General features: G+C 41.5%; 1 protein-coding gene across 1 annotated transcript; it reads right to left on the bottom strand.

Moving 5' to 3' along the window:
* Positions 1 to 1,444: 1,444 nt before the first annotated feature.
* Alkal1 (ALK and LTK ligand 1) lies at positions 1,445 to 20,209 on the bottom strand. The gene is made up of 4 exons (XM_042696122.1): positions 20,023 to 20,209; positions 5,642 to 5,695; positions 3,429 to 3,509; positions 1,445 to 1,509 (listed from the first exon to the last, which is right to left on the bottom strand). Exons 1-4 carry the CDS (start codon positions 20,207 to 20,209, stop codon positions 1,445 to 1,447), a joined length of 387 nt encoding a protein of 128 aa, XP_042552056.1.
* Positions 20,210 to 20,461: the final 252 nt, after the last annotated feature.

Here is a 20,461-nt window from a genome sequence, read left to right as displayed (position 1 = left end):
GATGTTCATGGATCTTTCAGGACTATGGGACTACATGGCTTCCCCTCCCATCTTCACAACCTGAAGAACCAGTTTCCTAAAAAAAAAAAAAAGACTTGTCCATGGTACTGAAATTCTAAACAAAAATAATTGACTTTGTACCACATTGGAAAAGAACTGCTAATTCGGATAAATATTTGCAAAGAAACTATCATCTCTCTATACTGCATGTAGATTCTATGTTTGGAAATAGCATTGTGGTGTTTTTATTTTTTGTTTATTTTTTTCATTTTTTATTTTTTTTGGGTCCGGTCGTGGGGCCTGAACTCAGGGCCTGGACGCTGTCCCTCAGCTCTTCAGTTCAAGGTTAGCGCTCTACCACTTCAGCCACAGCACCACTTCCGGACTTTTTCTTTTTGCTTATGTGGTGCTGAGGAATTGAACCCAGGGCCTCAGGCATGCAAGGCAAGTGCTCTACCACTGAGCCACCTTCCCAGTCCCTTGCTTTTTTTTTTACTAATTTTGTTTGGTTTTTTTGTGCTAGTTCTAGGGCTTGAACTGTGGGCCTGGGCTCAGTCCCTAAGTTGTTTTGCTTGAGACTAGCACTCCACCACTTGAGCCACAGCTCCACTTTAGGCTTTCTGATGGTTAACTGGAGAAAAGAGGCTCACAGATTTTCCTCCCTGGGCTGGCTTTGAACCCCAATCCTCAGATCTCAGCTTCACAAATAGCAGGATTACAGGTGTAAGCCACTGGTGACTGGCTGATTTTTACTAATTTGTTTACAATTACATTAGTATTTTACCCCTCAGGCTTTTAGAATAATTGAGCCAGAATACAAATTAAATATTTCATTGTACTTTGTTAAGTGATATGATATGCTAGAGCAGATAATGAGTACATGCTCACTTTTTTTCTCCTACATTTCCAGTACCTTCGATCTCTTTCTTATACTATATAAATCAAAACTTCAACCTAGTTTTATCATTTAAGTCATTAAGAAAACATATACCTGTAATATAGTTTTTTTCATATACTTTCTGTCTGCATAAATAAGACCAAAACTTTTGAACATTTTTCAAAAATCATTCAGGGTTAGTAAGGCCACCCCAAAGCTATTTATTTTACTGTAGTCATGGTAGACATTTTAAATTAATTCAGTAAAGCAATAAGTAAATTCAGACTTGGTAGTCTAAACAGAGTTAAAAACCCCACAAATTAAGTTCAATAGGCATTGCTATTTTCTTAAGACAGACTCTTAGGGGTGAAGGTTAGCAGTACAGTTCAACGTACTTCCCCAGTATGTGAAGGCCCTGGGACTGATCCCTAGCATGAGCAAATTATACAAAGACCAGTAAGTGGAAGAGGAGGAGGAGGAAGAGGAAGGGGGGGAGGAGGAGGAGGACATCAAATTATTAAACAGGATAAGAAAAATAAATGCATGCATACTCACATGGTACATTTTTTAGGTCTGTGAGCATAGTGGACTCAATGCTAATCTCGTTAGCAATCTAGCACATCTTTTGTAATCTAGGAAAAACATTTAAAAATAAATTTAATAGGTATTATAAATGTGAAGGAGATGATACTAATCACTGTCAGCAATTCTTATACTAATGGGTATAAGTTAATAAACACCTAATGTATTACCATGGACTTTCTCAGTAATTCCCTTAATAACACTGTCAAATGTGACTCTGTTGCCCTCACTTTAGGGATAAGAAAATAGCTTCAACTGGGCTGGGAAGGTGGCTCAGTGGTAGAGCGCTTGCCTTGCATGCATGAGGCCCTGGGTTCGATTCCTCAGCACCACATAAGCCGGAAAAAAAAAAAAAAAAAGCCCGAAGTGGCACTGTGGCTCAAGTGGTAGAGCGCTAGCCTTGAGCTGAAAGAGCTGAGGGACAGTGCCCAGGCCCAGAGTTCAGGCCCTCTACCGGACCCCAAAAAAAAAAAAGAAAGAAAAAAGAAAATAGCTTCAAAATGTTGCTTATAGCTAGTAAAGAATTTGGTCCTAAAGACATGTACTCCACCATACTGTGCTACTCCTGAGTGATGTTACTTGAAATATAATGTGCTTATATGCTTTATTTTCTCTAGCTGTTAAATACAAGTTATTCTGTGTGTGTGCACGCTCGTGTGTGTGTGTGTGTGTGTGTGTGTGTGTGTGTGTGTGTGTGTGTGTGTGTGTACTGGAGCTTGACCTCAGGGTTTTGCAATCTTGCTTGGCTTTTTGCTCAAGGTTGCTGTTCCACTAGTTGAGTCACACCTCCATTTTCTGAAAGTTGTTTTTGAAATAAAAAAGATAACAAATATGACATTCTGAATCAAGTTAAATATTTCTCAAGATGAACAATCTAGGTAATAAATGTGAAAATTTTATTTCTTTTTAAAGTAAAGCTTAAGCTTACAAAAGAATTTTAAAACAAGTCAACTGAGTTACCACTCATAACAAGAATTGGGACATTTTAAGTGGTAATTCTTCAGTATTATATTCAGAATTATTATTAACTTCAAAAAATGTATTACAGTAACATATGTACGTATACTATGGCACAATTATCCAGGAATTCCTGCACTTGTTGTATAAATTACATGATATACAAAATACAAAATACTTACTTTAAAATATCTTAGGAAGGCAAGGTAAATGCAATTATAGTAATCAATATATATCCTATGAAACTAGGAAAATTGAGGGGGAGAGATTTGGTTGGAGGGATTGGGGAGAATGATGAAGTAGGTGACATTGATCAAAAAGCATTGCCCAAATAAGCTGATTTGTTGAGTGGCAACTCCTTTGTACAACTACTTAAAGATATAAAAATATAATTCAAAAATAAAATAATTTAGCCAAGTGCTAGAAGCTCACACCTCTAACCCTAGTTACTCACGAAGCTGAGTTCTGAGGATTATGGTTTGAAGCCAGCCTGGGTAGATAAATCTGTGAGACTCTTATCTCCAATTAACCACCAAAATTCCAGAACTGAAGCTGTGGTAGAGAGCTAGCCTTGAGTAAAATATAAAAATTAGGGACATCACCTAGGTCCTAAGTTCAAGTCCTAGGACTGGAACAAAAAAAATAAAAATTTAAATGAAATAATTTAAACAAAACAATTTAGGAAGAAATATTGACTTATACCCCATGGTCACATTTTCCCCACTTCTATGAGAGAGTGTGCTTTGTTTGTGCCAAGAAATTTGAGTAATGACAAAAGGTTTCAATCTTAACAAACATTTTGATCTTTGAGGAAATCCAACTATTTTAGGATTTGGATATATTCCCAACCAGAACGGAATCTCATTCCTTATGGCTTCAACAGCACACACAAACCTTAAGTATTTGTCAGTGTTATAAATAACATTTCATGAAGTGTTTAGTCTATTACATCCCACCCCAAGACAGTTGAAGTTTTATTGTTGGGTAAAGATTTTTCTAAAAGCTGACTTACAGGCAGGCGTTGAACAGTCCCTGGTGTTGTGGTAGAGACGATGGAAGTGTTTGCTACATTCAGCTGAAAATGTGACTGGCCCTAGGGGAAAGGGAAAAAATGCTTATTATAAGCATAGGCATGTTTTCCAAACAAATTACCAGCACTTTATGGATGGACATAATATAACTGTAGTTTACATTCTTCTTGCCCTTAAAAGAACTTGCCTGTGAGTTCTTCCCTCACCCTGACTCTGTGGGAGGTTCTGAGCTATGAAAAACAACCTAAATTCACTCTACATTCTCAATCTCTCACATCATGGAACCTTCATTTCCAGTAGAACTCTTTAGACTAACTGGAAGGGGCATGCTCCAGAGGGAGAAAAAAGGACATAAAGAATAAAAAATAAAGATCACTGGGCTTTACTTTCTGTTCCTGGTTTTTAGTTAATGGGAAGCAAAGCTTTTATAAAAAATACTTATTTCATTTTTTTAGAACTAGAGTGATGTATGATTCAAATGTCTCAAAGATTACTAAAAAAGTGGGCAAAACTTTCCTCCTTCTGTGTGGAGTCTACTTTGCTTATTTTACCATTCATGTGGCTTGAACTCTCAACCAAGGTCTTGTCCCTGAGCTTTTGTGCTCAAGGCTAATGCTCTACTACTTGAGCCACAGGTCCACTTCCAATTTTTTGTGGATGATTGGAGATAAGAGTCTCATCGACTTTCTTCCCTGGCCTGGCTTCAAACCACAATCCTCAGACCCCAGCCTCCTAAGTAGCTAGGATTGTAGGTATGAACCATCAGTGCCTGTCTTGGAGTATATGTTTAAGCACATGGAAAAGATAGGAAAGTCCTCCATCAGGCTGCTAGTGCCTAGCATTTTCTTCCTTCTCCATGCTGTAGATCTCAGTTAACAAATATGGCCCTAGGATCTGATTAAGTGAAAAAAATGAGAAATCACATCTTCCCCACATTATAGGTCTAAGATGTGAAACAATAAAAAGTATTCCAGTCTGGTTCTGGTGATTCATGCCTGTAATCCTAACTACTGAGGAAGCTGCAATCTGAGAACCGCTGTCCAGAGCCAGACAGGGCAGGAAAGTCATTGAGACTCTCATCTCCAAGTAACTACCAAGAAGGCAGAAGTAGAGTAGCAGCTCAAGTGGTAGAGCTCTAGCTTTGTACACAAAAGCTCAGGATAGTGTCCAGGCACACACACACACACACACACACACACACACACACACACACACACACACACACACACACAGGGCAATCAATATCATTATGATCACAAGAATAAATATGAGGGATAGACTGTTTGATTTGGTAATTTGCTAAGATTTGAGGCATAAGATGACTTAAAATGATTCATACCAGAAGCTGGTGGCTCATGTCTGTAATCCTAGCTCCCTAGGAAGCTGAGTTCTGAGGACTGAGATTCAAAGCCAGTACAGGCAGACAAATTTGAGAGATTCTTATTCCAATTAACCAGTAAAACAAAATTACAAAAGTGGAGATGTAGCTCAAATAGTAGAGTGTCAGCCATGAGCAAAAAAGCCAGGGAAGAAAGTGAGGTTCTGACTTCAAGTCCCAGTACTGGCATTAAATAAAAACATTTTATAAAGTGAAATAATTCAAGTTGATATAAAGAGCAGTACTGTGAGAGAGCATTTCATCAGTACTTAAGGTATGGCCCTGAGCATACAACTTCAGATGCCCAAACTTGCTGGGAACATAGTCTAAATTTTTCAGCATGCCTTTTCAGATTTTTCACAAGTGATTGCCAACTTGCCTTTCCAACCTTCTATTTGCTCCATGGCTAAACATATCTCTCTCAAAATTCACTCATAATACACATACACCATCTGTCTATCTTTCCTCCAACCATACCATGAGTCTTCATACCTTACTCAGTGGATTTCTCCTAACCAGAATGCCCCTCTCTTCCTGAGAGACCTTATTCACACTATCAAGTAAACTTAAATATCATGTCAACTGCAATTCTTCCCTGGGAGTTCTTCACTAAATCATTCCCTTTCTGTATATCTCTACACTTTTACTTATTCTTCTATTGTTTATCATGCTCTGGCTTATATTATAATTCATACAATTTATTAGCATTTGTCTAACACCCCAGCTGGCTAGTGAGCCTCTCCTATACACTTACCTTCACATCTCCAGTATTCTGAACTTTTTACTTACTGAATCATTTATATATCATATGCTTACCTGTGAAATGCTTTATGAATTTGTCTTTTAAGTTCAAATCTCTTGGCAATACTTCTGAAAAGAAGATTAAAAAAAGATTTTACATTGTTAGAATACACTTTCATTATTGAAATTTATCCTTAATACACTATAATTACAAGCATTAAACTTATTTCCTGGGGCCCTGAGCACCAACAGACTGCGCTGCGTGCTCTGTGTTTCTACCAGAGCGCCTAAAACCCTCTCCGCAATGCACAACCACAACTGAGTGTCTGACTTCATGGCTGCCCCAGACCTCTCCATGTTCCCCATCTGTTATAAATAGCACCATAAATAGCCGTAGTCACTCATACCCTTTCACTTAGGTGCCCTATCTTTTCTCAGCATTCCTCCCAACCCATGAGTTCGCTTTGCATTATTCCATTTCCAAACATGTATCTCAGATCCTTGTACTTGTGTCACCTTCCACGAACACAGGATGGTCCAAGCCCTCATACTTCTCTGACTGTACTTTGCCAACCCGCTCCTTATTAGACTCCTCTGCCTTTTAATCCTTTTTCCCTAGCAGCAGCCAGAGCAAGTAAATTGAAATGTACTTCGGGTCACTAGAATCTCTCACTTCAAAGGCTTTGAGCTTAAAATAAACTAAATTTTAAAAATCAAGATCCCTCTCAGACTTTAACTGGTATTCTCTAAAAATATGCCATCCAAAAAAAAAAAGCAATCTATAAAATATAATCAAGACCAGATGCAACTCATGTAAAAGAAGAGAAAACTTAACCTCCTGTAATAAAATACTTGACCTTCATTTACACCTACAAAGATTTTTTTTACTACAGATTGACTCATGTAGGTGTCAAGCACAATATAAACACACTAGGAAAGTGAACATTTATCATATTTTCATAAGTGAGTTTGAGCCTTTGCATAGACAGAAATGTGTTTATGGAGACCAAGTAGTGATGACTGGACTCTGGCAGCTAAGGAAGCATGTTGAGGACCCCTCCCTGGAGAGGTAGCTCCTGGCCCCTGGCAATGCCAACTGAGCTCAGGACAGGATGGTGAGGGTCGAGGCCAGAGTGCAGAGGCCCGAAGCTCCCTACCATATAGCAGTGAACGCCTGTATGTTACAATAAAAAACAATCTAATGCTATGTAGGATGCAAACTACACACTGGATGATGTTTCCCTCATTTGCAATAATTAGTATATCTCTAGGATAATTTTATAGATGACCAGAAAAGCTCAAAAGCTATGTTCATATGACCGTATAAGATGATGCTAAGTGAAATGAACCCCAAGATATGGACACGAGGTCTTTCTTTGTTTTTGTTGTTTTTAGTGTACTATGCGATTTTTTTGCTTCCTTTGTCTGTTCTTCCCCCTATGGTATAGCCCCTGTTGTCATTGTGCTTGATTTTGGTACCCTTCATCTTGTATATACATTTGTGTAATTTGGGGAAGTGAAGGGGAATAACGAAATGCCGAAACAAGGACACAGGATGACCCATTGCAACAATGATATTCACAAGACAGTATATTGGAAACGAACTTTACAACCTGGGGAGAGGGGAGGAGTTAAAAAGTGGGGGAGGGAAGGGATAGTTGGAGAGCAACAAGGGTGGGGGTAGCAATGCTCGACAAGAAATGTACTCATTGTCTTACTCATGCAACTGTAACCCCTCTGTACAGCATCTTTACAATAAAAAACAAAACAAAACAATTTAATGTTATGTAGGCTGCAAACTACACACTGGATAATAAAATACATAGTGAATAATAAGATAATCTTACTGATTGTTCCCTAGCTTCCAAATTTTTGCTACTTGAACTTTGTTCTACTGATCCACAGTTATTAGTTTTTTTTAGGAGTTTTGTTTCTTAGCTTTGCAGCCCAGACCCAGCTCCACTTTGGCTTTTCAGTGGGTAATCAGAGACTTTCTTCATGATTATATTTCGGCTACAAACACAGAGGCAGAATTGAGTAATTGTAATCACTTGCTCACACTTTATGTGTAAGACAAGCCCAGATGTGTTTTATCTTAAGAAATGACAATATACAGTCAGCTCTCCATAGTTTGTTTCTGAATCTTGGAATTCACCCATCTGCTGATGGAATGCATTGACATTAAACATGTGCAGACTTGTTTCTAGTCATCATTCCCTAAACAATACGACTTCCATAGCACTTACAATTTTATAAATAATCCAGAGATAATTTGAAGTATACAGGAAGTCGTATATAGGTTATATGCAAACACTGCACCATTTCATATGGAGGACTTGAGCATCTGTTCTAGAATCAGTCCCCCATGGATACCAAGGAAACATTGTTATGTTTCTCTCCTTGGGCTGCCATGACAAAATTCCACCAACAGGATGCCTTAGATCAACAGAAAGGCATTGTCTCATCATTCTGGAGGCTGAAACATTCTGGACAGTGGGATGTGAGCAGGGCATGCTGTGTGTGCAGCTCCAGGGAGTAGATCCTCCTCTGTCATTCCAGCCACTTTGGCATCATTCTAGGCTCAGCTTTTGTCATCACATGCCATTCGCCCATATCTCTGATGTTCAAGGATTCCATTCGTATTGAACTAAGAGTCCTCACTATTACACTCTACCCTTAGCCAATTGCATTCATCTGCAATAGAATCTCATATATCCTAATAAGGTTATCTTCTGAGGCCCTGAGGGTGGAACTAGAATGTATCTCTATTAGTGGAACACAATTCAGCTCATATACAAATCAGTCTCCTAAAATAAATTGGATATTTTTATCTTGCCACATAAAAGTTATCTACTTTCACAATAATTTGTCTTTTATTATTTTTATTTTGCTCATTTACACATGTCACTGAGTGAGTAATTCTTACATAGATAAACATAGTTTGTAATATGAGGTTCTATCAAAAGCCATTGGGGGGGAGAAAACAGCTTAGTCAAGTTGGCCAATGATGGATCCATATTGGACAAGGAGCATCCCAAATGAAAAACTTCCCCCAACAGAAGATGTGTTGAGCACCGACATCAAATAAGTGAAAACAGGGATTATACTGTTGGGGAGGAACATACAAAGAAACAAAAAAATCACATGGTACATTATAAATATGTTAGAAACAATAGCAAGAAAGAAAAAAGATACTTGTGTCCTCATCTTGGGGTACATTTCGCTTAACATCATATTATATGGTCATATGTACATAGCTTTTGGCCTTTTCTGCTTGTCCTACACATGGGACCTATGTTTCTTTGGGCCTGGCTTACTTCACTTAATAGAATTTTTTCCAAGTCTTTCCATTTCCTAACAAATGGGGCAATGTCATTCTTTCTGATGGAGGCATAGAATTTCATTGTATATATGTACCACATTTTCTTGATCCATTCATCTACTGAGGGGCATCTGGGTTCGTTCCATATTTTAGCTATGGTGAATAATGCTGCCATAAACATAGTTGTGCTGGTAGCTTTAGTATGGCCTTGTTTGTGATCATTTGGGTAAATGCCCAAAAGTGGGATTGCTGGGTCATAGGGGAGCGCTATGTGGAGTCTTTTGAGGAACCTCCATACTACTTTCCAAAGTGGTTGAACAAGTTTACACTCCCACCAACAGTGCAGTAGGGTTCCCTTCTCTCCACATCCCCTCCAGCATCTGTTGTTATTAGAGTTCTTGATTATAGCCCATTCTAACTGGGGTGAGGTCGTATCTCAATGTTGTTTTGATTTGTACTTCCTTTATGGCTAGAGAGGTCAGAGAGGGGAAGGGAAAAAACAAAATGCTTAAATAAGGATACAGGTTGACCCATTGTAACAATGAGATGTACAAAACACTATGTTGAAAACGAACTTTACAACTTGGGGGTGGTGGTTGTGGAGGTGGGAGGGAAAGGATAGTAGGGGGAAAACAAAGGAGGAGGCAACAATGCTCAATAGGAAATGTACTCATTGCCATGCTCGTGTAACTGTAACCCCTCTGTACAGCATTTTTACAATAAAAAAGTACAAAAAAACCTGAAAAAAAAATGTGTTGAAGCACCATTCAGTCCAGTCACTTCCATCAGGTCAAACTATTTCAGTAGCAGTGTTTGTTATTAGTTTTCTAGATAGCTTTTAAAAAATGAATTATCACTTATTTAAATAATTCTTTTTTCCTCACAAGTCACTTTAAAACACAGATCTGCAAATGCTATTACTGAAAACAGAATGTTTTAATGGTCTCCGTAGCATTTAAGAGTGACACATTTTTAGGATTGAGGTCCTAGTTCAAGAGGTAAAGGGCATGCTTAGCTGCCCATCAAGTTGGAAATCCTAGGTTCAATCCTCAGTACTGAGAAACAGAGACAGAGACAGAGGCAGAAAGAGGTGTATCACTACCCAATTTCTCCTCTTATTAGCATTGGTATTAGTTGTCCTAAGGCTCCTTAGACTTCTCTTAGTTCTGTAAGTTTCTTGAACTTTCCTCAATTTGGTGGTCAAGTATTTGGTAGAATGTTTCTCATTTGAGATTTATCTAATATGTTGCACATGATTAGACTGAAGTTACAGGTTTGCGGGAAAAAGACCATTCAGGTAAAATGCCATTTTTATTACATCTTATCAAGGATGCATACTGTCACATGATTTATGACTGATGACATTGACCTTGATTACCTAGTTGACATAGTGCTTGTCAGGCATCTGAACTGCTGAGATTCTTCCTGCCCCCTTCCACTCACTGGAATTTTTAGAAAGAGGTGACTGTATTCTGCCCACCCTTTGGAGAATCTGTTCTTTCTTTGCTGGATGGTATCAAGCTATGTGATGTACAATTCTTATATGTGGGAGGTATATCCCTTTTCCCTCAGATATTTATTTATTTGGTTATCTACTGTACTAATGTGGACTCATGGATATTTGTTTTATACATTATATCATGATCCAATACTACATAATTTTTTTGTTCAAATGATTCCAGTTTTGGCCATCAGGAACTCCTTCAGTTGGTTCCTGTCTCCCTGTAATAAGCTGTAAAGGTTCTATTATTGTTATTTTGTATGCCTACTTCTTTTTTACTTTCTATCTATACCAGATACCCCAAATCTAGTATATTATTTGCAGTCCTGGCCGTAGTGTCAAGGATTTCTCCAAGCAGCCCTGCTTTTTTTGTTGTTGTTGTTGTTAATTGAGAATAGTACAAGAAACTAAGGTGTGCTTCTTCCTACTGGGCTGTGGCTGCTTCTAGGCTCTCTCAGCTCAGAGTAAGGAAGCATATGGCACTAGTGAAAGACCTGATTTATAGTACATTGTCTATTTGTGTTCTTTTTAAATTTTCTCTGTGGTGGTAAAAATGCGTATGTGTGTATATGTGTGTGTGTGATATACACATATATATCACATACATGTGTAATTTATTTGTTGATAAAGGGGTTTAAACTCAGGCTCTGCAGTTACTAAGAAGAGCTAATTGAGTTATTCCTTCAATCCTTGCTTCAGTTTCTTTTCAGATAGAATTCACTTTTTGCCTCCTATAATCTTCCTACCTCTACCTCCTGAAGAAGCTGTGATTACAGGAGTTGATCCCACACTTGGCCTTGGCTGTAGAATATTTTTTTACAATGGACAGTATCTGTAACATGTCAGGTATTAGAAAGACTACATAAAGTATTTTTAAATAATCCAAGTTCAAATACATACACCTACTTGTGCAACATTATACCTAACACTTTCACCTAGGTGGGAAGTTTCTTGTCCTAACGCCTAGTAGTTATACTTGGTCTTATCTATCTGAATAAAATTCTCTATCAAGCCAAGCCAAATAACTTCAGTGATGCCTTGGGTTTCTACTAGAAACTGAGGTAGACAAACTGAATAAGCTCTCAAATCCTCCAAGTCATATATTATAAAATGTCATAAAATCCTAATAAACCCAAATACCAGAAGACCCTACAGAACTATTTGAATCGGTAGTAACTTCATACTACCCAGAACAGCAAAAACTTGTCTTCACTGAAGCCAGAAATAAAAGACACAGAGCAGGATTGAAAGCAAGAGCACAAGTTCATGTGGGAAAAGAGAATCTCATGTTGAGCCTGAGATTCTTCAATTGGAGATACTCAGCAAATAAAATAGTACTTATGTGAATTTAAAACACAAGGAGGAGTCAGGCGCCAGTGGCTCATGCCTGTAATCCTATCTACTTGGGTGGCTAAGATTAGGAGGATCGTGATTCTGGGCCAACTGGGTCAGAAATGTCTGTGAGATTCCATTTCAGAAAAAAAAAATTGTCATCTCAGCTACCATGGGATGCCTAAAATAGGAGAAGATTGTGGTCCAGGTACACACCTAGACAGGAAACAAGATCCTGCCTCAAAGCAACCAGTGTCAAAAAGGACAGGAGGAGTGGCTCAGCAGTGGAGCACTCATTTCTAACAAGTGCAAAGTGCTGAGTTCAAACCCCAGTTCTGCAGAAAAACAAAATTGGTGCAAGAGGAAAAGGAAAGAGATACACTTCAGGATCCATTTCACAATGATTCAAACATGAAAAGTTCAGACTTGGAAAGTGTGAAATATTCGTGAGTCAGAACAGATCCCTAAGTGCCTAGGCGGATGCCTAGGCAGAGATGAGGAAGGACTGGTCTGAGAAGGAAGGCAACAGTGGAAGCTAGGACTCACAGAGGCTGCCACGAAAGGGCCACAGCCTCTAGGCTTCCTGGAGGCCAAGTAAGATAAAGACTGCCCAATCCCTCTGCAAATGGGTTTGGTCCAGGCTGTGCATAGATCAGGGGCTGGGGCAGGACACAGGTGAGGTGGATGAAGGAGGTCATATGTTTGTCTTGTGGGTTCATAGTCATGATTTCTTTTATTTTCTCTGTTTTCTGATGCTTTGACCTCTTGGGGCCTTGCTGGCCCATGCTCCTAGCCACATTTTCCTTCTTTCCCTCTGCTTCCAGCCTGCCTTAGGGCCTTCCTTTTTGGCTTTCAATGTTGTCTCATCACAACCATTTTTCACCTGTGTGTCTTCTCATACTTAAAACAAATCCCAGTTATATTATAAAACATAGCTGGTGGAAGAAGCTGGGAAAGAATGCTTGTTTTATATTCTCTGAGAGAAACATGAAAGTAAAGGTGACAAGAAAGCTTTTGTCAATCTTTATAATCTTGTGTAAAAGTATGAAGCTAACTTACTAAATGAACTGCTTACAAGGAGGAATGGATTGCTTCAATCAGGAAGAGTCTTTCAGTATGATCTAGTACTTTTCCATCATCAATTTTGTTTTGTTTTGTTTTTCAGTAATGAGGCTTGATCTCTGGGCCTGGGCACTGTCCCTCAACTCTTCAGCTCAAGGCTAACACTCTGCCACTTGAGCCACAGTGCCACTTCCGGTTTTCTGGTGGTTAATTGGAGATAAGACTCTCACAGACTTTCCTGCCCAGGCTGGCTTTGAACCATAATCCTCAGAGCTCAGACTCCTGAGTAGCTAGGATTAAAGGTATGAGCCACCTGTGCCCAGCTTACAATGATCATTTTTGAACTGTGCAATTTAGTGACTCCGGGAGACAGAGAAGCATCCTGTGCTGGGTCTACAACTCCACAAACATATGATTCATACTCCCTCCCTTTCCTTTCTTTCCCTTTCCCTACTCTATCTTTCCCTCCCTCCTTTCCTTCCTTCCTATTTCTCATCTTTTGTTCTTTCATTCTGTTTTTCATTATCACTGCTTTCCTTCCTCCCTTCCTTCCTTCTCTTTCTTTTGTTCATTCTATCATCCTCCTTTCTCTCATCTGTTACCCTCCCTCCCTTCTTCCCTCCCTCTCTTCCTCCCTCCCTACTTTCCTTCTTTCTTTCTTTCCTTCCCTCCGTCCCTCCCTCTCCCTCATTCATTCCTTCCTCCCTCCCTCCCTCCCTCCCTCCCTCCCTTCCTTCCTTCCTTCCTTCCTCCTTCCTTCCTTCCTTCCTTCCTTCTTTCCTTCTTTACATTCTGAGACAGGGTCTCATACACACTCATGGTTAATGTTTAAGTTTCAAATTAGGCACCTAAGAGAATAAAAGCAATAATAAACAGTCGAATAGACCAATTATAGCACAATAACAACTAGGACAGTAGCAATGTCAATGTCGTCTCACTTGAAATATCTTCCAGGACTCTAGGGGTTTCACTTAAAGGAAGAATGTTACGGCTCTTCCTTGGTGATGTGCCGGTGTTACCATTCTCATTATTTAGGTCATGATGAAGGAAGTGAGAGTTGCTTAAAGTCAAGCACTATACCAGTGCAGCACACAGTTGCAGGCCTGACATCTCACAGATCCTGGCTGATTAACTGGCAGGCAGTGTATACATGAAAACTCTGACAAAGGGATGGCTGATAGCCTGGATGGGACAGATCTGTCAGCAGGAAGTTTATTCATGATGCTCAGAATGACACACAACTTTAAAACTCAACAATTGTTTATTTCTGGAACTTTCCATTTTGTATTTTCAGACCTCAGTTGATGGTAGGTAACAGAAATCTCTGAACATAAAACCGAGAACCAAGGCAACACTCCTGGACTTCCTAATGCTTTGGTGTTTCCTGTAGTCAGTCATAGACACCGGAGGGAAACATCACCTGCATCTATTTGTCTGCCCTCCCATGCAGCAACAAAGATCTTAGACATCAGAAGAATTCACATTATGAAGACACTTTCTGTGTATGCCATAATTGGAGGTTGAACTCTGGGCCTTGGGCTCTTGCTTAGCTTTTTTGACTCAAGGTTGGTGATTACCACTTGAGTCACAACACTACTTCCAGTTATTTAGTGATTAATTGTAGATAAGAGTTTCACAGACTTTCTTGCTGGCCTGGCTTCAAACTATAATCCCCTGATCTCATCCTCTCATCCTCCTGAAAAGCTAGGATTATAAGTGAGCAACTTGTAAGTGGTGTACAATTTACCAAAGGAATTTTTTATATTAGTCTTCCTAGTATACCTAATTATAAAGTGATGCTCTAAGAGTATGCTCTTGAAGAGAGGGAGCAGCTACATTGGGTGACACTGTCAACTTCCTGTACAGAAGCTCTCTACTTTGCAGCTAAACAAATTGCTCCTGCAAGCAGGCAATAATTACTACCAGAATCCCCTCTGGTTACTCATAGTAAGTGATTATGAGTTACAGCATCCACTACCAGGCCCAAAGGATAGACAGCAAGAACCTACCAAATACATGTGGCAAAAACTCATATGTAATCTCTGAAGCTAGACCACTCTGAAAAGAAAATATTAAGTCTTAAAATTGAAGATGATGGGTATGTTTATCTAACAGTAGTGATTCTTAGCTCATATATAGGTACAGTGAAGTATCAGGTCTCAAATCTTAAGTGTGCACAATAAAAAATAAAATTTTACTAAAAGCATCCACAGGGCTGGAGTTATGACTCAGTGCTAGTACACTTGACCAGTAGGCTATGGGTTGAATCCAGTAGCACACATATACACAGAAAAAAACCCACTTAATCAGGTGTGGTATCACATGCCTGAAATCCCAGAATGTGAGAAGCTGAGGCAGGAGGATGTCAAGTCTGAGGTCAGACTGAGCTACATAGCCAAAATCTGACCCAAAACAAGACAAAAATCTATGCCTTCTTCCATATGATAAGTCCAGTAGCAAAAATCATTTCTTTTATTTATATGAAATAAAATATTCATTGTCAGGTATGACCACATGAACAGAAAGAATTATTTAAAAAAAAACAAACAGATAATAGAAGGAATTGAATTGCACAAATTCCATCCTTTTGCAAATCCCAGCCAGATTCAAGAATATCTGGGGCTTTTGAGGCTTTTGCCACACCCGTGGGTTATTTGCAAATAACCACAAAGACATCTCAAGAAAGAGGGCTGTGATACTGAGAAATTGACCTTTGTTCTCTCTGTGCATATGCTGATATACAGCTCCTAAAATCTTCCAGTCTCCCAAACCATCCTGTCTTTTAGCAGACTAGTGAGCTGACAGAGAGCTACCAGTCCTTTCGAAGCTTCTGGACGAGAATTAGTCACTAGGAACACCAAATCAGGATTAGGGCTAGGACTTTCACTCCTAAGGAGGGAGAAAATATCAGAGGCTTAGTTCATCCCCAGTGGAAAGTTGTTTAACCAATCCTGCCTACGTGATAAAGGCACCATGAAAACTCAAAGCACAGGATTCTGGAAGCTTCCTGAGCTATGTCCACGTGGAGGCTCATGGAAAGTAGCTTGTCTCTGAGAGGGCATGGAAGCTCAATGCCCCTCCTTCCACCCCTCTCTCCACCTATGTTCTTTGCAATATTCCTTATGAGACATAGGCAAACAGGCCCTGAGTTCAAACCACAGCATTTCTAATAGTAAAGTTAATACTAAAACCAATGAATGTTTATCATAAGATAACATGGTGTTTCCCTAAATTCTGTCAGTTGCTCTGGCAAACAAAACTGTCTTGAGACAATAGTCATGAAGACCCCACTCTGTAGCTAGTAGTTAAGACAGAAAATAAAGATGGAGTAGCATTGGATCCCAGCCCTTAAAATGGAGTCAGGAGGACATGGTTAACCAGATGTCAGACAGGTCCATAGCTGAACCTTTGATATTTGTTGTAGACATGCCCCCTCCCTATACACACACACACACACACCCCAAACTGACCTTTGGACAAGGCCAAACCATACTTTCCTGAGATATTGTAATCTCTCTGCAGAACTTGACAATAGCCTCCTCTGCCCAACCCAAACTCTGGCCTGAGCCCTCTCCTTCTTCCCAGGTAGCTTTGTTTCTGTCACACAAGTCATAATAACTGAATAACCAGTAGTATCAACTTTCATCACTTGCTGTTTCAATCTGTAAATGCAGTTGCCATTATGTAACCCTTCAGTGCACATGCTTAAGATGCTTGAATGGAAAACCCATACCACCCCCATGACATCTGGCAGTCCTAATTAGCCCCAATAAATATATTCTTTGCCCCTGACTACCTTGACTTTATCCTCATTGCTAAGTCAGAAATTTCAGAGGCATGGACTTATGACTAGCAGTCTTGGGGACAGAAAGGAGGTTTTTCAATCAGTAGATTCTGTCCTGACCCTGGGTAGAGAGTCAGAACTGGAGGTTCCTGCTGGTGGCCCTGCCTCAGATTGCTTGCTAGCTGGTGGAGAGAAATCCGCACACCTTTGAAGTCATGAAAGTCTTCTAGTGGACTGGTGGGAAAACAACTTATCTTTCCTACAAGAGCCCAGTGGATGTGTGAGGATCCATTCAAGTCTATGGCTACGGGAGATGCCCTCAAGGTGGCCCCAGAAAGGGGAGTTAGACAGTCACAAAGGGACATGGATGTCCTGCTTTCAAGAAGAGTTCAGATTATTCTGGAAAATCAAGAGAAGTTATGGCACGTCTATGATTAGGGACCAGCTCTTCAAACTAAGAATATCAGCGGAGCACCAGTGATACTTCTTCGTAATTGTAGCTACTCAAGAGGCTGAGATCTGAGGATCCAAGTTTGAAGCCAGCCCAGGCAGGAAAATCTCATGGAATCTTCTGCTCAAACTGGCTTTGAACGTCAATCTTCACACCTTAGCCTCTTGAGTAGCTAGGATTGCATGCATAAGCCACTGATACCCAGCTAACCTGACTGTTTATGGGTGGTTGAAGTGGACCTTACATAGTATCCAAATTGAATTGATTCAATGCCACCAGCTGGTGTCTACTGCAGAATGAATTGTTTGCTTGATGGAGCAGGGAGACTCACACCCATCTGGTGCCAAAAGTGACTGGACTTGAGAGGAAATAGTAGGAGAAACTGAGTCTGTATTTGGATTTTCTACTGACATGAGCAGCAAGGGTGTCAGACCCAAAGCTCATACAGAGTGAGGGTGAGGATGATCACTGTGTTGCTGAATTCTAGGGCATATTCCAGGCCTATCCTTGGCTTCTAGGAACAGGGAGATGTTTCATTCTGACAGAGCTATGGGCCCTCTCACTCCCTTAGTGTCCCGTGAGAACATCAGAGATGGGTCCTCATCTTCTCTGTATCATGTCTCTATTTGTCCCTCATCCATATCAAATGCTTCATTCACAGAAGGCTTCAGATGGAGGCTGAGAATGTGGCTCAATGGTAGAGTGCTTGCCTAGCATGCATGAAGCCCTGGGTTGGATTCCTCAGTACCACAAAAACAGAAAAAGCCGGAAGTAGTGTTGTGGTTCAAGTGGCAGAATGCTAGCCTTGAGCAAAAGAAACTCAGGGACAGTGCCATGAGTTCAAGCCTCAGGACTGGCAAAGGAGGAGGAGGAGGCAACTTTAGATGGGATGAGCCATCCTTCTTTCCCCTTGTGAATAAAGTATGGGTCTCAAGAGGACATCGCCTCAAACAGTAACAGTGCTAGAAAGCAATCAATTTTGAGAGTGACTCACAGCCAGGCTTTATTGTTTTCTAAACTTCCCATGTTGCAAACCACTTTTAGCTTGGAAATGTCCTCTCTCTTGTAGTTCACTTAAGTCTCTCCCTGAAAAGATCTGTTTACCTTAAATGAAGCTGGAGGTGTGAAGTAACAATGTGTTACCTTAAATGTTTGTGTAGTTCAACACTTTCTCCCCCTCCTTGGACATTCAAAAATGGCACTGCCTCCCCTGGCAGGAATATTTGGGTTAACAAGAATTTCCAGTTTAGGATCAGTATGACCAGTCATGGCATCTCCCTGCTGAGGTCACACTCTCTACCTTATCCTCTTTCCTGAGAGTTCCACTTGTGGGTGAAATGAAAGGCTCCAGCCAGGTCTTCCATCCACCAAGCTTTCTGCCTAGCTGCTTCCCAAGCCTTCCCTGTTGCCTTTCTCTGAACGAGTCTTCCCAATGTGGTGGGGTAAGAAGACTTCTCACTATTGGCTACCTTGAATGGCCTCAGCCCTCTGCAAGCCAACCAGTTTGTAAAGACTATATCAAAGGAAGTTTGTGGAGTGAATGAGAAAGAAAAAGAATGGTACAAATCCTATTTGCTTTCTTAAAAGTGAGTAGAGCTGGGCACTGGTGATTCACACCTGTAGTCCTTGCTACTCAGGAAGCTGAGATCTGAGAATCTCAGTTCAAAGCCAGGCTGGGTAAGAGTATCTGTGAGACCCTTACCTCTAATTAAACAACAAAAAGCTGAAGTAGCACCAGCCTTGAATGGAAAAAGCCAACTCAAGAGTATGAGGTCCTGATTTCATACTCCAATACTAGCACAAAATATAAACATTATAAAAGTGAAGGAGGAGCACAGAAGAAGCTCTAGCCTTCATGTGCTGACAACCAGGGGGAAGCTGCAGGGTATCTTGAGACACCCCTGGGTTTGGACCTCACACAAAGCTGGGTGCAGACCACCAAGTAGCCATTGAAGATCGGCCTTGTGCTCCCAGCCTCTGCCATAGCTCTGTGTTTGCCAGACTTGCACAGACATTCTGAGCAGCTTCTTTTCCCTTTGTTCACTGCCTGATTTCCTCCCAGTGCCTAGCACCTTCCTGCTGCCCACAGTCCAGCCATCCCAAGAAGTCCCTTTCCTCTGGGATTTCTCCCTTTCCTATTAATTCACAGGACTTCTGTGCTTTTGGGTGTTTCATGGTCTTTTAAGAGTGGCAACTTTTCCTCCTGCCTTCTTCCTCTCACTTTGCAGGCATCTGAGTAGCAGGAACCTGGGTGTCCAGATCTGACTTGAGAGCCACCAGCAGCACCATTTGGTGAATTCTAGCCCTGGAAAGGTGCAAACTGTCAGCCTGCTGAAATTGGTGTTTCCGTCACTCATTCCCTAGAACCCTTCCCTTTAAAGAGAAGGGAAGGGGCCTTCTTACCTAACTTCAGATATCTGATTGCAATCAAGTTAGGAAACTCAAAACCTGGACAGCTGGGTGGTAGTGTCTTACACTAGCTACTCTGATGGCTGAAGTTTGAGGATTAAGGGTGGAAGACAGTCTGGGCAGGAAAGACTGTGCGACTCTTTTCTCCATTTAACCTACAAAAAGCCTGAATGGAGCTGTGGTTCAAGTGGTAGAGTGCTAGATTTAAGCAGAAGCAGCTCAGGACAGTGCCCAGGCCCAGAGTTCAAGCGCTACTAGCACCAAAAACAAACAATCCAAATCAAAACAACCCTGGGAAGATACACAAGTAACCGCTGCTAAGAGCTGCATGCATTCTCCACCATCCCTGGGGGCGGGGGGGTGGGGCGGGAGGGGGAGACTGTATTCCAGGTCTTTCCGTCACTCTATATTTTATTTCCAAACGCTTCCCACTCCTAGCAGGGATAAAGTTGGGTTCTGGCCCGCTGGATTTTACTATTTCTCGGTCAAGGTGCACTAATAAACTCACTCCCTCTTTCCCAGGGAGTCTGGCCAGAGCCTGGCCCACTGGGACCCGGGCTCGGGCAGCAGAAGGGCTGGGACAGGGACGACTTACCTGCGCTGCGGGCAGCGCCTCCAGGAGCCGGGCGGACCCCCGCAGCGGGGAGGAAAAGCAGCGGCTTGGGCTCTGCGCCCCGCGCGGCTCTGCGTCCCCGGGGCCGCCCCTGGGTCCCGTGCGGAGACAGAGCCAGCGCCAGCAGCAGGAGAGCGGGCAGCGGGGCGCCTGGCTTCGCCGGCCGCATGGCCTTGTGTTTGGAAGAGAGGGCAACAGGCACAAGGGTGCCGACCCGGATCCGGGGGGTCCGCAGCCCAGGAGTGGGGTCCTGAGCCGTCACAGCCCCTCTGCCCTCGTCGGCGTTTGGGGGACAGGGGAGATGTGCTCGGGCTGCAGCCGCTCGGGGACTTAGCGGGGACCCTCTCCTAAGTCACAGCGTCCCGGGGCACTGGGCGGGGACGGGAGGCGGGGCGGCGCTGGGAAACGCGGGGTCCCCCCT

This window comes from Dipodomys spectabilis, unplaced genomic scaffold (genome assembly GCF_019054845.1).
Source record: "Dipodomys spectabilis isolate Male_0828 unplaced genomic scaffold, ASM1905484v1 ptg000199l, whole genome shotgun sequence".
Classification (NCBI taxonomy): Eukaryota; Metazoa; Chordata; class Mammalia; order Rodentia; family Heteromyidae; genus Dipodomys; species Dipodomys spectabilis.
This window is presented reverse-complemented; position numbering and strand designations above follow the sequence as displayed.